This window comes from Pipistrellus hanaki, assembly GCF_964339955.1.
Source record: "Pipistrellus hanaki genome assembly, chromosome: 5".
Lineage (NCBI taxonomy): Eukaryota > Metazoa > Chordata > Mammalia > Chiroptera > Vespertilionidae > Pipistrellus > Pipistrellus hanaki.
In genome coordinates this window covers 79,793,918-79,809,390 of record NC_140507.1, presented here as the reverse complement: position 1 = coordinate 79,809,390, position 15,473 = coordinate 79,793,918, and the positions used below count along the sequence as shown (strand labels likewise).

General features: G+C 46.6%; 1 protein-coding gene across 2 annotated transcripts in view; it reads right to left on the bottom strand.

Moving 5' to 3' along the window:
- Positions 1-2,702: 2,702 nt before the first annotated feature.
- The window catches only part of TPM4 (tropomyosin 4), a 21,001-nt gene continuing 8,230 nt past the window's right edge, over positions 2,703-15,473 (bottom strand). For both annotated transcript variants that reach the window (XM_084886034.1, XM_084886035.1), the window contains 7 exons: positions 13,580-13,713; positions 11,226-11,343; positions 10,572-10,642; positions 9,632-9,707; positions 7,894-7,956; positions 7,742-7,811; positions 2,703-4,000 (listed from right to left, as the gene is read on the bottom strand). In XM_084886034.1, the coding sequence (XP_084742160.1) occupies positions 3,918-4,000; positions 7,742-7,811; positions 7,894-7,956; positions 9,632-9,707; positions 10,572-10,642; positions 11,226-11,343; positions 13,580-13,713 (615 nt within the window). In that variant the 3' untranslated portion in view covers positions 2,703-3,917. The remainder of the gene's footprint in view (positions 4,001-7,741; positions 7,812-7,893; positions 7,957-9,631; positions 9,708-10,571; positions 10,643-11,225; positions 11,344-13,579; positions 13,714-15,473) is intronic.

Genomic DNA, 15,473 nt, shown 5'->3' with positions numbered 1-15,473 from the left:
AATTATAAATTTACTAGAGGCCCGGGGCACGAATTCGGGCATGGATGGGGTCCAGCAGGCCAGCCCTGATGGTGGTGAGGACATTTGGCCGGTGGCCCTGCCCCCTGTCAAACTCCTGGTTGAGGGGGCAATTTGCATGTTAGCCTTTTATTATATAGAATTAGGTCATCTGGGTACACAGATGGGCTGAGCCCCCTAAAATGGCACCAGCACCCAACATCAGGGAGTCAGAGGTTTTTAAAGGGCTCTAGGCTGGCTTTTTCTGTGCAGGTCTGGATTCGGGAAACTCGGCAGGGGAGAGATAATGGTCTTAGCAAGTGGAATGTGGCCTAAGCAAGTGGAATGTCCATTGTGAAGTGGCCTAAAGGTCAGTTCCCAGGGAAGGGGGTATCGATTCGATTCTTTGGTCAGACCAAACACCCTGGCGCTTCCCTGCCCAAACCTAGTCAGCCCTCTGGAGCTCAGAACACACCCAGTAGGTTAGGATAGTGAGAATTACAGTTAGTATAATATTTAGGAACGTTGGTTTTGTGCCCGCCAGTGTTTGTGGAAACAGTTATAAAAGAAAACAATATAAAACATTTAATCCCCATGGCAACCCACTGAGGTAGGTACTATTGTTAAACCACGTTTTGTTTTGTTTTGTCTTTAAATACCTGAAAATATTTTTACCATTGATTTTTAGAGCGTGGAAGGGAGGGAGGAGGTGAGAAACAGCCATGTGAGAGAGACACATCAATTGGTAGCCTCCTGCAAAACCCCTGTTGACTAATGAGTTTACCAACCACTGGGAAGGAACAACAGCCTGTAATTATTGGAATCAAGAGTCTAGGTCAGTGGTCGGCAAACTCATTAGTCAACAGAGAGGCAAACCGTGCTTGCAAGCCGCATGTGGCTCTCAAGCCACACTTTGCGGACCACTGCACGAGGGTTTCCTGCTTCTCAAAGATGGGCCATATCCTGTGTAGGGGTGGCCTCATCACTTGGTGTCACGCTGGGGCATCAGAGTGGTTTCCAAGAGATAGCTCCCCTCCCTTGCACTTCAGCCCATTCTGTTCATCTTGTTTAGGAAAAGCTTCAACCAGAGTCATAGACCACTTGGTAGGTTTCAATCCCCATGGAATTTGATGCTATTGACCACCTTACTCTGGCAATTCCTTTTCTTGGCACTTTTCCCATTTTATCTGCCTGTTTCTTCACCTGCCACCTACAATTCCCCTTCTCTGGGTGCTGCTTGTCAGATTCCTTTGTAGTCTTTGCGGGGGTGAAGGGTTGTGGGAGTCTCTACCTGTCCCTTAGAAGTCCATGTGCCTCATGCTTCCCTCCCTGTTTGCACTTTCTAGGTGGTCCTCCCCACCCACGTGGCTTCCAGTATCTCTCCACACTGGTGATTCTCACTTCTTAGAGAATCTAGTGCCCAGCTATCATTCTATGTCCAACTGCCTTTGGATTTGTCTAAGATCCTTCAAATTCAGCATGTCCTCAACCGACCTCATCATCTACTCACATCAGCTCATCCTCAATTGCCTTCTATCTGAAACCTAAGTGGTCTTTGGGACTTTTCTTCAGTCCTCACATTCTGGTTCTCGGGGACATTGTAAGTAGCGCTTGAATCTTGCTCTTCTGTTTCCATCGCCCCTCAGATCATCACATCTCCCACTGGTCTCCCTGATCATTCTCTAATCCAGATTCCATCCTGCAGTGTGTGCTCCTTCTAAAACACCCAGAATCCACCCTGACAACTTGGTCCTAACCTCCTCACCTTGTATTACACTCACACTTCATGGGACTGGGAATTCCCCAAGGGCTGAGACAGTTCAATTTAAAAAACATTGAATGCTTGTGTTAAGTGTTCAGGCATAGGACTAAAACAGTATCTTGAGATTTGATTATAGCCCACGGGGGTGGGAAGGAGGGAGAAGGAACTTCAATTTAGTAATGGTAGGGCATTTAGAGGGGATGCTATTTTATTGACATTCTCTTCTACCATCTAAATGAGCTCAGTGTCAGCTAAATGTTGAACAGTGAGAACTGTTTTCAATTGCGCTGGGTAACAAAACATTGTTTGCATGCTGCATCAATGTCTTAAAAGCCTTTCATTTCTCTTTTTGATTCCCTAGATGAGATCTTGAGGCAAATACCAAAACCATTTGGGTAGTTATATTGCAGTCTGCTAAATCTTAAGATCACTTCCTTCAGATCACTTCTTCCTTCCTATTCCCTGACAAATACTACCCTGGGTTGATTGAAACATTGAATGCTAAGTGGAGTTTTCTAATGTTAATGGCTCATCACTTCTGACCAAATTATGTTCAGGCTCTTATCAAGGTGGACCAGCCTACCTTCCCAGCTTTCCTATATTTTTCCTCTATGCAATGTACAGAAAACCTTTTCCAGGCAGGCCTGTGCTTTTCTAACTAAAGCAACAGGGACCAAATTTCCTACTCCGATTAATATCCTACTCATTCTTCACAGCCTGGCTCATGATTGGGAATAACAAAGGACAGGAGCTTTTGAGTTACTGAGGCAAAGCGCTCTCACTGTAATAAAGAGATCCTAATCCATATAACATGAAGTCATGGTATAAAGCTAATAAATAAAATTTGCTCAATTCATGGCACAATTATCTCCCCATCCCATTTGACGTCCATTGAACCACAATGCCTTATATATATCCCCACACATTATAAAATTCATACAAATTATAGTTTATGTAAAAATTTATTTGACCAAAATGTAGAAAAAGTGATACTATTACATATGATACAGTTGCAAGAATCTAAATGAAAAGTGTGGGTTTTATTCAATTGCACAATTTGCTAGTGTATCTCCTGGGTAGTGTGATGCATAATAAATAGGAGTGAGGGGCAGAGGGAGTCCAAAAAGCTAGAATCAGGGTGATTTTTAGGCAGAACTGTAAACTTGAGTTACCCCCCTCACTGCTGGGGAATATGGAATGTTTCAGCTGAGATGTTAACCAAGAAAGCAAAAATATAACAAAGCCAAAATGTGCAGCCCTGTCTACAAAATACTCCATATCCAGTTGAATCAGGAGTTTCCTGGTCTTTTATTAACTTGGTCCTGACGAAGGAATTAAAGCCCTAAATAAGTACGGTAAATCTTCAATTTACCATTCCCAAAGTACGGAGGAGATAAGTTAGGCCGATGACATTATCTCTTCGGCCAGAGAGGACCCTTCTGCCCAATATTTAAGAGAAAAATGCTCTTGCTCAATTATTGAAGGCTAGCAGTCTTTGTGGTATGGCTTCCTGAACAGGACTGAATTCATTCCTGCTGAGTGGATGGCCTCAAATAAGAGTAAATGTCATATTTCCCAGGCATTCTCGTACTGTTTGCTCAAAGGATGTTCTGCCCAGTAGAGTGTGGGAAAGAACCAGAATGATTAATCTATCTATGGTTTATGACTTCCCACAATAGCCTCTCCCCCAGCTTTTTTGTGCTCCGGATGGAAAATTCCCACCCATTTTAATGTGATGGTCCCTGGCCTCCTATAGTGTGTCCTACGGTGGCCCAGTGGTTCTATTCTTCAACCTTTTAAATTGGCCAGTTACTACGTAGATTAACTAGAGTCTGTGTTTTGGAAGTGTGGGGTTGTTTAATCTCCCAGAAACCACATGCCCTCAGTCTTAAGAGACTAATGTTCAATAGGAAACACCCTGACTAGCTTAGGAATAAATGCAATTTAAGGATAAAAATAGAGCTAAAAAAATCTGGTGCCATTTGGGGAAGAGGGGAAGGAATTAGATTTAACTGATGCTCAAAGCTTCTCTGATACAAAATATTTGGTCACATACTCATAATTTGCTTAGATGCAGTAACAAAAGAAACTTCTTACAAGAGAAGAGAAAGAAACGGAGGTCTGGAGCTTCTGTTGGAACAAGACTCTTCTGTTGTGGTTATATACAGTTAAGTTCATTTAGTGTCTGATCCAGTGTCTGATGTAAGCCCACGTTCTCTTCTTTGGCCTGAGCAAGTTTTTCTGGTGAGGATTAAGAGTGGAAGAAAAACAAATTAATAAGCATCTTTTTAAAGAGGGGTGGGGGTGGGGGAGAAGGTTTCCAAAAATCCGTACTGCCAGAGTATAAGTCATAGCAGAGAAAGTATTTTGCATTTTAATTATAATAGAACACCATGGAATAATAGAAATGAAGTACCAAATTTAGGAGTCAGATCAGGTTGCAGGATAAAAATACAGGGCGTTCCGTTGAATTTGAATTTCAGGTACACAAACTTTTTAGTACAAATATATGCCAAATATTGCATGAGATATACATATACCAAAAAAATTATTCATTGCCTATCTGAAATTCAAATTTAACTGGGCGTTCTGTACTTCAATCTGCTACATCTGGCAATCCTAAAATCAGAACACCTGGATTGAAGTCCCAGCTGTGCCAATGAAGGAAGCCATTTAACCTTTTAGGTCTGTTTCCCCACCTGTCAAATGGGGATAACAATGCCAGTCGATCAGTCCTATAACCTGTCTTTCTTTTGGAGCTTCTCTGAATGGCTGTTGAAATTCCACCCATAATTGTGTCATTGTGTCTATGTGTCCATAGCAATGTAGTCAAGCCCAAGCAAACGCAACATGATTGAAATTTAAGCCAAACTATGGGTATGCTATTACGTGATTGAGCTGATGACACAATTTTTTTTTTTTTTTAAGAAAGTAAGATGCCATTTAAAGCTATGCGTGACAGAACACGAGGGAGAACTGGTTTGCCGTGAGTGATGGCTGATAAGGGACTAGGCCAAGACTCATTAAAATACTGAAGGGAAGCAAAATGTCTCCCAAAAGGTGATAGGATCAGCTTGGAAATTTTCAGAAAGGAAAAAAATGCACAAGACGGCAGCCTTTAAAATAAAACTGCGAAACTTTTCATTTGACCAGGCACTTAAAAAAAAACAACACCAAGCCACTCTGATCTTAGAAGATTCCATCAGAACAGTGACCCAGGCCTATCCTGCCAGGAAGGGTACATGTAACTGAGTGCCTATTGTGTGAGCTCATTTCGCCATCGTCTCATTTAATCCTCCCAATAACAAAGATACCAGAAAAGCAAAATAAATAGTTTGTTCAAGGCCACACAGCTAAAGTGGTAGAGCTAGAATCAAAACTCCGACACCCCAACTACAAATCCTAATCTCACTTTACCTTGCCACTGGATTCCTGGCAGCTACTTTGTTATTGGGTCTGAGACAAAACAACTTTCCCTGTTAATTGCCCTTGAGAATCATGACAGTCCCACAGACAGGTAGTAGTAGGTCACCATAGCCCCAATCCCTGTCAATGAATTACCATGTAGGTGCTTAGAAAAAGTAACTAGAGAGAGACAGAGCTGGAGCTGTTTCAAAGGGTGGAGGCTACAAATGTCTGGGAAAATCCCAGGAACAAATACACACAGAGAACAAACAGAATACACCCACCTCCACACAGCCCGTAACTTTTCCAGGGGTGGATGTGTGACAATGTGAGGGGTGTGGCTTATACAGAAGTTCCTAGTGGATGGCAGTTAGAAACAGGGAGATGCTGGGGGTGGAAGGGTGTGGGTTGTTTGGGGGAGATGTGGTTTGGAGCAATGACTACAAAGAAAAATCAGGACAGAGGTTCCCACTTGAATCAAACAGGATGAGGAATAACAAGCCATAGGGACCCCACACTGATGCTAACTGGAGATTTTCATGCCATGTAGGGGAAGTCTGGAACATGTGGCTTGAACACCAACATGTCAGAGTTACTGAGACGATCTGAGGTAGCAGTGGTGGAGTGCAGGGGAGGCCTGAATGGACTTGCAAAGGTTCCTGGTTCTACTTAACTCACGTATGAGGGGAGGTAGAGATTAGCATCTCAGGCAACTTTATTTGAAACTCAGAAAAGGATCACCTCACTTCCTTTCTTTGGCATTCCAGCAGCTTCCGCTCTCTCCCTGCTAATGGGATGCTTTTTAATTCTTTGTAGGGTAGTTTTCTACAGACAAGCTATAGAGATGAAGTTCATGGGTGAACTTCTTCCCAGGACCTGGAGCTGGACAGATGTTCCATGAACAATGAAAGCATAGGGAACCCCAGGCACTGTCCTCAGAGTATAAAGAGAAACACATGCAAAAAGGCGTAGAGACAAGAATGCGTTTGCCGCTGTTTGAGTCTGTAGAGCAAACCCCATTCAAGTGTAGCTTCTTTTTAGACACACGCCTGCTCGTTTCTGCAAGTTCTGCTGACTCTCTGAGGCTGCTTAAGAGGGTGGATGAATCTCCACTCAAAACAATGTCTGTTTAAGGAAAAACAGTTACTGGTAGATAGAGAGTCTGAGAGCTCCTGCCAAATTGGCTTTTGTTTTCATGTCACCAGAAAATAATCACATGGGCATAATTTTCTTTCTGAAATGAGCTCTTCATTGAAACCACCCACATCAAGGGCACCACAGCTACTACGGCTCAAGAGCGGCAATTGGAGAAAAATGAAAATAAGAGGGCATGAAGATGAGGACTGCCTGTCTTTATTTCGGTCACACAGTCACAGTCACAGCAGACGGCGGCTTGAAGGGTCAAACCAGGAGGCAGGAAATGGGAACAGAGGTACCACAGTGAGACGGCAGACTTCGGTTTGGCTAGGACAGAGGACAGCACCCTGCTGCCTCTCAGAGAGAGGTCATGTCGTTGAGAGCATGGCCCAGCTCCTCGCTGATAGCCTTGTACTTGAGCTTCTGAGCGTATAGGTAGATGTCCCCAGAGAGAGAGAGTTCAGAAGAGGTACAGGGGACAGAACGCGAGGGTCGGAATGGCGTGCCACAGATGAGCAATGAAAGGGAGAGAAAAAAGTGAGAAAACAAAGCATGAACTAGGAGGAAGTTGTGTCTTATGGAAAACAAACAAGAAAACAAAAGATAGAGTGATTTCTAAGCATTTTGAAGTTCTACTGGGGATGAGTCATAACCTTTAAAAAGAATGGTGACTGACTACAAATGTACAGGTCACTAGACTCCTGTCCTGGGTTGTTGCTGACTTTCAATGATGTCATCTGGTTAAAGGTCATACCTGGGAAGGAGGGCAATTCTCCTTATATGGAAGCCTCACTTCCCAAACCAAGCTCGGGACACATGGTCTGGGGAGTAAGTTTTGTACCTTTTCTAGGTGAAAGAGGCAGCTTGGGAGATTCTGTCTGAACCCCGAGATCTGGAATTCCAGAATTATTTTATGAAGAACACAGGACGGGACAGAATTTTTTTAAAAGTTGGAATTCTACAAGAAATTCTGGAATCTGTGGGGGCACCAGGCTTGCAGACTGGAGTCTTTATTTAGTCCCTACGTTCTCTATATTTCTGTTGTCTCATATAGTGATAAGCTCAGCTCTCTGGGAGAGAGCTTCTGTAAAAATTCAAGGCATCTGAAAAATGCAAGGCATCTCTCGGAAATGAGGAAATGGAAGAAAATTCTAAAGGCTTTTTTTTTTTTAAATCAGCCATATTTGGGTCTTTGTACTCACACGTGGAGCTAATTACCCAAAGATACTTTATTTCTCAAAAAATGGCAACCTGAGCCTGAATTTGAATTGCACTATCTGATTCCAATGCTCCAGACTTCCGGATGTGACATCACTTTGCACTTACTATCCTCAACTGAACGTAGCCCAACTTAGTCCCTGCACACATTTCCCCCAACATTCCATGGATCTGTCAGGTAGGGGGAGACAGAGCAAACAAAATTAGATGGTAATCTCATACCTTCCAGGTCATCAATAGATTTTTCCAGTTTTGCAACTGTTCTCTCTGCAAATTCAGCACGGGTCTCGGCCTAAAGGAAAGGACATGAGTTACTATGACCACTTCAAGGTCAGCACCAGGAGAAACTTGACCGGTTGGGTGTGATCACTCACCTCTTTCAGTTTGTCAGACAGAAGTTTAATTTCTTCTTCATACTTATCCTCCTTTTCAGAATACTGTGGGAGAAACCAAAATAGTGCTTTTAAAAAAAGGAGAAAAAGGCATACGGAATACTAATTCCCTGCTCCTTGGAATAAAATGTGCTTGAATATGCCTAATGTAAAGTAGAAGCAGGCACCTTTCCAGGCAAAACTCAGAGAATTTGTGGGAGACTCCTCTGGGATGGTACTGAGCTGATAACTTCAGCTAAAAGTGTGAAGGTGGGGCCAATGACTGAATGGAAATGCATGCTATTCAAGGCCCTTCACATCTATATTTTTAACCCCATTTCCCACCAACTTCCTCAAGATACTATCTACTTCCTCAATAAATTTTGTGTATTTTCTGATCTCCCAGCTCTGTCTACCATGGCGACCCAGGGTCAGAATGTTCTTTTCCTAATTACCACCTGTTAGAAATCATGTGTCTCTCATGGCCCAATTCAGATGAATATTAATATTTACCAACTGCTTGCAATGTTGCTAGATAGCCTCAATCCCATTTTACAGATGAGTAAAGAGGTCATTTGTGTAGGGTCACATGGCTATCAAATGACCCAGCTGAGACTGGAATCTGACCCTGGAATTTGAGCTCCCGGCCATCATTATGTTCTGCAGCCTTTTTTAAGGTCACCTCCTCATGACACCTTTCCCAACTTTCCCAGGTCCCTCTGTTGAAATTCCAAAGCACATTGTCATCATGTTAGTTTCTTCCACTCAGTTTGACTCTGAGCTCTCACAGCAGAGAGGCCATATTGAGCTCTCACAGAAGAAGCCACGTTGTCATGTATGCCTGGATTTTATGTATTCCTCAAATATCCGTATCAAATATATGCCAAGCACAAGACTAGGACTAATGATATAGCTCTAAACAAGTCAGCTATAGGACCCAATCCTTAAAGTTTACAATCTAGAAAGGAAGGCATATAATTGAGTAATTATGATGGATGAGATCAATCATCATGATAGGAAAAGATGTAGGTGGGACTAAAAAGCTAAGAGACGCCTAACCTAGATGAGCAATCAGGGCAGGCTTCTCAGAAGAAGTGCTGTTTAAGCAAAGGCCTGAAGGATGGACAGGTTATCAAGCAGAGAGAAAAGGAAAGGTTACTTCCGAAAGCAGGTTTAAAAGAACTGGCAATGATGAGAGAACATGGAATGTCTGTGAAACTGAAGTTCAATGCTACTGGAGGATAGGAGGAGGAGGCTGAGGAAGCAGTGAGGATGGGGAATTCAGGGAGGTAAGCCTACATGTTGCTCCTACTGTGATTCTATCCTGTTGTGACCACTCTGGATACTGTGTCCACCTAAAAGCCATATCCCACTTTTGATATCTGCTGCTCAATCTTCAATAAGGTATTTCTGGAAGAACCAAGGGATCCAAACGAGAGTGGGGCTCTGTATTTATAGGATTGTACTCAGATCGCCCCAGGAAAGGTCTGACCAGGCATTCATCTCACATTCCATCTCTACCTTCATAAGAACTGGAGATAAAAGATGGTGCTAAGACCCCATGAAAGAGAGAAATCCAGCCACCAGACACCTCTTTCTGTGGGGAGAAAAACCCAGCAGCTGGCCACTGAAGCTGCTGTTAGCAAATACAGATCCCTGTTGCCCTGGCATGCTCCTGTGTACCTCTGGGGAAGAAGAGAAGCAAGTCCAGCCAATCCGCCTCTCAATAAAGCCAACCGACCTTTTCCGAGGCAGCCTCCAGCGATTTCAGGTTGTTAGTGACATTCTTGAGTTCTTCTTCCAGGTCACCACATTTTCTGCACAAAGACAAAGGATTTTTATGTCTTATCTTCCCTGACAGCAAGCTATTCCCCTAACAGCAGTCTTCCAAAGGAGGAATCCACGCTGCCTGGAGCCCCCCCGACAAGGAATGCGGCAAAAGGTTAATGGCCTTTTCTGAGCTGGAGTACTGTGTACTTATCAAAACCCTGTCATGCCAGGCAAAGGCGCGGCAGGCAGGCTGAGGAGTATTTGGAAGGTTTTTAGAGTGCTCCTGGGCTCCTGCCAAGGCTGAGGCAACAGGGACTTGTGGAATCTATGATTGATGAGGCTGACTCCGGAAGGTGTAAGAATGAGATGGAGAGCAGGAGGCTGGGAGGCAGCAGGCTACACTGGACGCCACAGGAAGCAAGCCCAGGATGGGTTTGCAAAACCAGACCGCTTTCTGCACTGTGGGATGTTCTGTGGAGGGGAATTTTTATATTTTGGAGCTTTCTGGATTCTGGTCAAGCCTCTTACTCCCCCTCCCCGGCCTGTTGGGGTTAATGTGTCATGGCCAAATAATGACTTCAGAAGCAAAGTATTTAAACACTGGGTGGGAGGAGGGAGGGCTGCCTTCTATAGGTCAGCTTTCTGTTAAGAAGGCACGCCTACTGAGATAGTCTCTCTGGAAGAATGAGACTTCCCTGCTACCAGCTGTCTCCCTCCTACTTCCTAATACCTTTGTGGTTAGAGTCAAGGCATGAACAGCAAGGACAAACAGTTGCCACCTCTGTCAGCCACAGAAGCAAAGAGGAGCTACAGAGCAATGAGTCCGGTTGCCCATCCACTTGGCCAGAGGCCCTGGTTGGGGTAAACCAACTCCCCCGCCGCTGGGCCCCCCTCGGCTCTCTGCCACTCACAGTTCAGACACCTCAGCACGCTCCTCTGCTCTCTCCAGCTCGCCCTCCAGGATGACCAACTTACGAGCTACCTGCAGAGACAGAAAGGATTGTCGGAGACTGACCACCCGCCCCCCAACACACACACACACACACACACACACACACACACACACACCCCTGCCCAACAGCCACATCTAATAGGATGCCCTCCCAGTGAGGCCACGCCCAGACTATGCCAGGGGCTTACTGCTGCTGCTTGAGCTCAGTCTGGAAAACATCCACATTCTCTCCCTTGGGCCCCAAGAGTGAGGCAGACAGGAGGGGAAGGAAGAGCTGAGACCATGGATGCAGGCAGAAGGGGGACTGAAGATCCATGACCAGGGACCATGATTCCCACTTTTAGCCAAACTGTGCTGAAATGCGCAGCTGCGGGACAAAAAGTGATCTGGTCAGCTGATTTCCCCACCAAGCGTCACAGAATCCCCCAGGACCTTTTGGCATTGTGGAAGATACAGTCCCCAGCCAAGTGGTGTCTCTGGAAAAACAGATGTGGATACAGATGGACAGCTGACCTAACAGAGGGCTTCCTTTGGGCAGCCCCAGGATCTCCCTATCACACATCCATTTCCTCCCTGCTTCCTGCCGCCGCCGCCATCTGCCAGCCCCACTCACCTCCTCGTACTTGCGGTCAGCCTCCTCTGCAATGTGCTTGGCCTCTTTGAGCTGCAACTCCTGGATCTCCATCTTCTCCTCATCTTTCATGGCCCGGTTTTCTATCACCTTCATTCCTCTGCAAGGACAACCTTGTCACGACTGACACAAACGCAGTACCCCCCTCACCACACCCCTTCACGGACCTGCGCATCTGAGAGCTTGTCAGACATCTGCCAAGAACCAGACTCCAAAGAGGAAATGATGGAGCTGCTCACATGTACTTTTCACCCTCACTGAACGCTGGGTACTCCTTTAAATGCCTTAAACTTCAAAACCACCCCACAAAGCAGTAGGTACATTGTCCCCATTTCACAGAAGAAGAAACCAAGGCACAGAGAGGCGAAGTGACCAGTGAGTGCAGAGCTGGAACTCAAACCTGGAGTCCGTGTTCCCATTCTGAATAACCTCTGACCAGTAACAGGATGTATTTGTGCGCTGTCACTACAATGTGGCTAGAGATCTGGGCCAGGTTGGCTAAGGAGGGATGAATTCTGTGGCAGTGGGGGAGGTGCCAAAGACGTTCCAGAAGAGTCCACAAGTGAACAAGGGGAGTTATTCTTCAGTGAGGGAGCCGCACAAGAAAGCCCCAGAGAAATGTCACAACACAGCAGGAGGTCAGGGTGACTGGGCGGTAAGGTGGGTGGCACTTGACCAGTTTCAAAAACAAGGGAGTGGAAACCAGAACGATGAATGGACTGTAGTGGGTAGCCCAGGTATGAGTGGGGTACCAACAAGGTGAGGGGTGAGGAGAGCCTGAAGCGGATACCTCCTGGGGACAGCTGGGAGTCTCCCATGATTCAGTTCGCTGACTCTGGCCTGTACTGCTTGGAGTGACGCAGGTTAGATCAGCACCTCCAGAAAGGCTGACCCAGGATAACATAGCAATGTGTGCCGTGCCCATCGAGAGCACAGGGGCACATACTTCCGCAGTCTAACACATGCTTCCATTTGGGCTGTCACTACCACTCTCAGCTGACGGTCACAACACCATGCACACCTGTACAAGGCCTCAAGATCAGCAGGTGAGCAAGCTTGAAAAACCCTCTGTAGTCCTGGCCAGATCCAAAAACCGTCTGTAGCCCTGGGCCATGTAACAAGTGGCAGCAGGACTTGAACCTAGATTCTCCAGCTTCTGAGTGTGAAACTCCTTTAACCAAAAGACATCAGTCCCCAACAAGAATGTCACCGAAAACTTCTGGTGATACAAGTGAGAAGCAATCCCAGGCTTTCCGGGCTTGCCCTGGGGACATCTTGAAAAATGAGGCATCCAGCCAGGCTGGTCTGACAGTGTACATGGACAGCAGCTCACCCAGGCCCTAGGCTCAGCCATGAGCACCTTGTGATAGGATCCTTCCATCCTCTCCCTCCCCCACTCGAAGTGGCTAAAGCAGAGCCTGCCCTGGGGTCCACACCCCCATTTCAGTTGTTCCACTGCACAGGGCAGAAATTTCCTGCTTGGGCAACACCCAGAGTGGATCTCCAAGTTCCCCAGCCTCTATCCCACCCCCGGGCCCCACTATTGGTTTTTAATCTACAGCTGATGGGTCACAATAGCACATTCAGGAATGAGTCCTTTGAAGGAATTCATCCTGTGAAACCAGCGTGGATGGGTCAAGTGAGAATTCTGGTGGGATTGTGGTAGACACGCAATGACCACCAGCCTGGCCCACACTGTCGCCACCAAGAAACCAGTTTACACCACAGAGACAGATACTCTGTGAATCCTACAAGCTGATGGGATTGTGCCAGAAAACTGTCTCCAGAAGACGGAGCACCCTGCTGGGTGCCCAATGCAGTGCTCATGCCTCAGAGGTGAGGAGCACCTTCGGCTCAGGTTTGTGCATGTCCCTGACGTGTTTACCTATCCAGGAGCCCGAAGCCTGACCCACAGCATTGTTAACAATCATACGTGCGTGGCCTGTTCCAAGTTTTTACCTGCCCCCTTCTCACATGACCCCGGAAATTGATGTCTTGAGAACATGGATGAGTTGCACAATGACTTTCAGACTCTGAAAACATCAGCATTACAGTCATACTTGCAGTTATAGCTGCCCTTTCTTTTTTCTTTTTTTTACCTTCCTCTGCCTGGTGGGAGTTTTTCCTCCACCACCACCACCACCACGACAAACAGCTCCATGCACAGTGCGAGGGTTTTCAAGACGTTGCCGTGCATTGTATAATATATACGTGCGCATGTTCACATCGTGTGATTACACTCACTCTCGCCCCAGTTCAGTGAGGCCAGCCATTCCTTCTGATCTCCATTTCCCAGAAGCCGTCACTAATGCCACTGGGTTCAAAAGCATCCTTACCTCTCGCTCTCATCGGCAGCCTTTTCTGCTTCTTCGAGCTTCTGCAGGGCCGTGGCCAGGCGTTCCTGAGCTCTGTCTAACTCCTCCTCAACGAGCTGGATGCGTCGATTGAGCGCTGCCACATCCCCTTCAGCCTGGGAGGTCAGAGGGGCAGCCAGGTTAGGAGGTAACAGGTGAGCAGTGGGAAGCCCGCTCTCACAGTAGCCTTCTCTCAGCTAACATGGATCCCCCTACCAGAGCCCGTCCAGGAATCCGGATAGTAAGGAATCCACCCTTTTCTGGAGAGTGAATTTTCTGTGTGAAATTCCCTGAAAATATGAGGGAACACACCACCCAATGATGAGGGTGTGTGTCCCAGTACAGGATGGGTGGTCAAGTCAACACAGAAGAGCACAGTGCTGGCCTCTCCATGCTTGTGATTCCTAGAGACCAAGGCCACCAGGGACCTGGCTCACCCAGTCACAGAATCAGGTCTGCTCCCAGGCCCCTCAATGGCAAGATAAATGCCAGGACATGGAGCCCTCAGTTAAACCCTGGCCATACACTGCGGGGAAGAAGGCAGCCAAGATGGAACACCACCCTTAACTAAGTCTGCCAGAGAGATGACAGGATAAACTACAGAAGAAATCTTGGTTACAAACATGGAAGAGATGTCTGAATAGTGTCGTTGGCTTTTCAAGGTGTTTCCCCCCACAAGGAAGGTAACGCGGTGGAGTGTGCATAAAAGCAAGAACTGCAGGATCAGAAAGTGTTGGCCCGCTTCGCCAGTTTGAGCCCTGAGGCATTAGGCTGGTTATTTCCAGGCTCTGGGCCTCCCTTCCTCTCCCTCCCTGTCCTGTTTCTTCACACGGCCGTGAGGACTGTCACTGAAGGGCAAGGCGTTGTACCTGGCCTGTGGTGAAGTCCCACTGAAGGGCAGTTTCTCGGCCAGGATTTCACCTCATTTAATCCTCGAGTATCCCACCCATTTTACAGATGGAAAAACAGGCCAGGCTAGGTGACGTCGTTCTGGTGCATGTCAGAGAATTGGGAAGGAATGGCCTCTTGGGCAGCAGTCCAGGGTTCTTCCCTTGCTCCCCGAACCTCGAAGTCCCGGGGCGATCGAGGCCAGCCACGCGCAGGAAGGGACAGTGATAGTGAGGACGTTTGAAAACGGGGCTGAACCAAGGGGAGACGCAAAGGCCCAGGTAAAAGCCACACTGGCATCTTCATATCAAGAAAAAGAATCCTCCGAATTGGGGAGGCCGTAAAAATGAGTGGAAAACCACTCCCCTTTTCCTTTAAACAGCAAAAATGCGGGGTAACAGAACAGAGAGCCAGGCATCTTTCCTCAGCTCCAGAGTTCCAGCAGCAAATGGCGGGGAAACGCCCACCAGTGATTCTGAGGGCAGCCTCCTCGGAAACACCGGTTTGGAGAGTCTATTAAACACCACCGATGAGTTCTTTTAAGAAATGTCACCCACTCCTTCCAATGGGTGCTTTTTTATTCTTTTTTTTTTTTTTTTTTTTTAATATATTTTATTGATTTTTTACAGAGAGGAAGGGAGAGAGAGAGAGAGAGCCAGAAACGTAGATGAGAGAGAAACATCGACCAGCTGCCTCCTGCACACCCCCCACGGGGTATATGCCCGCAACCAAGGTACATGCCCCTGACCGGAATCGAACCCGGGACCTTTCAGTCCGCAGACCGACGCTCTACCGCTGAGCCAAACCGGTTTCGGCTTTTTTATTCTTTTTAAATTAGGTGAATCTTAACTCCTTCAGCAACTGGGGCAGGAGTTAAATTCCCCCCACCGATTTTTAGTACAGTCATAAAATAGCGCAACCAACACCACTACTTCCAGAATATTTTCGGCACCCCAACAAGAAACCCCATACCAACGAGCAGTTAGGA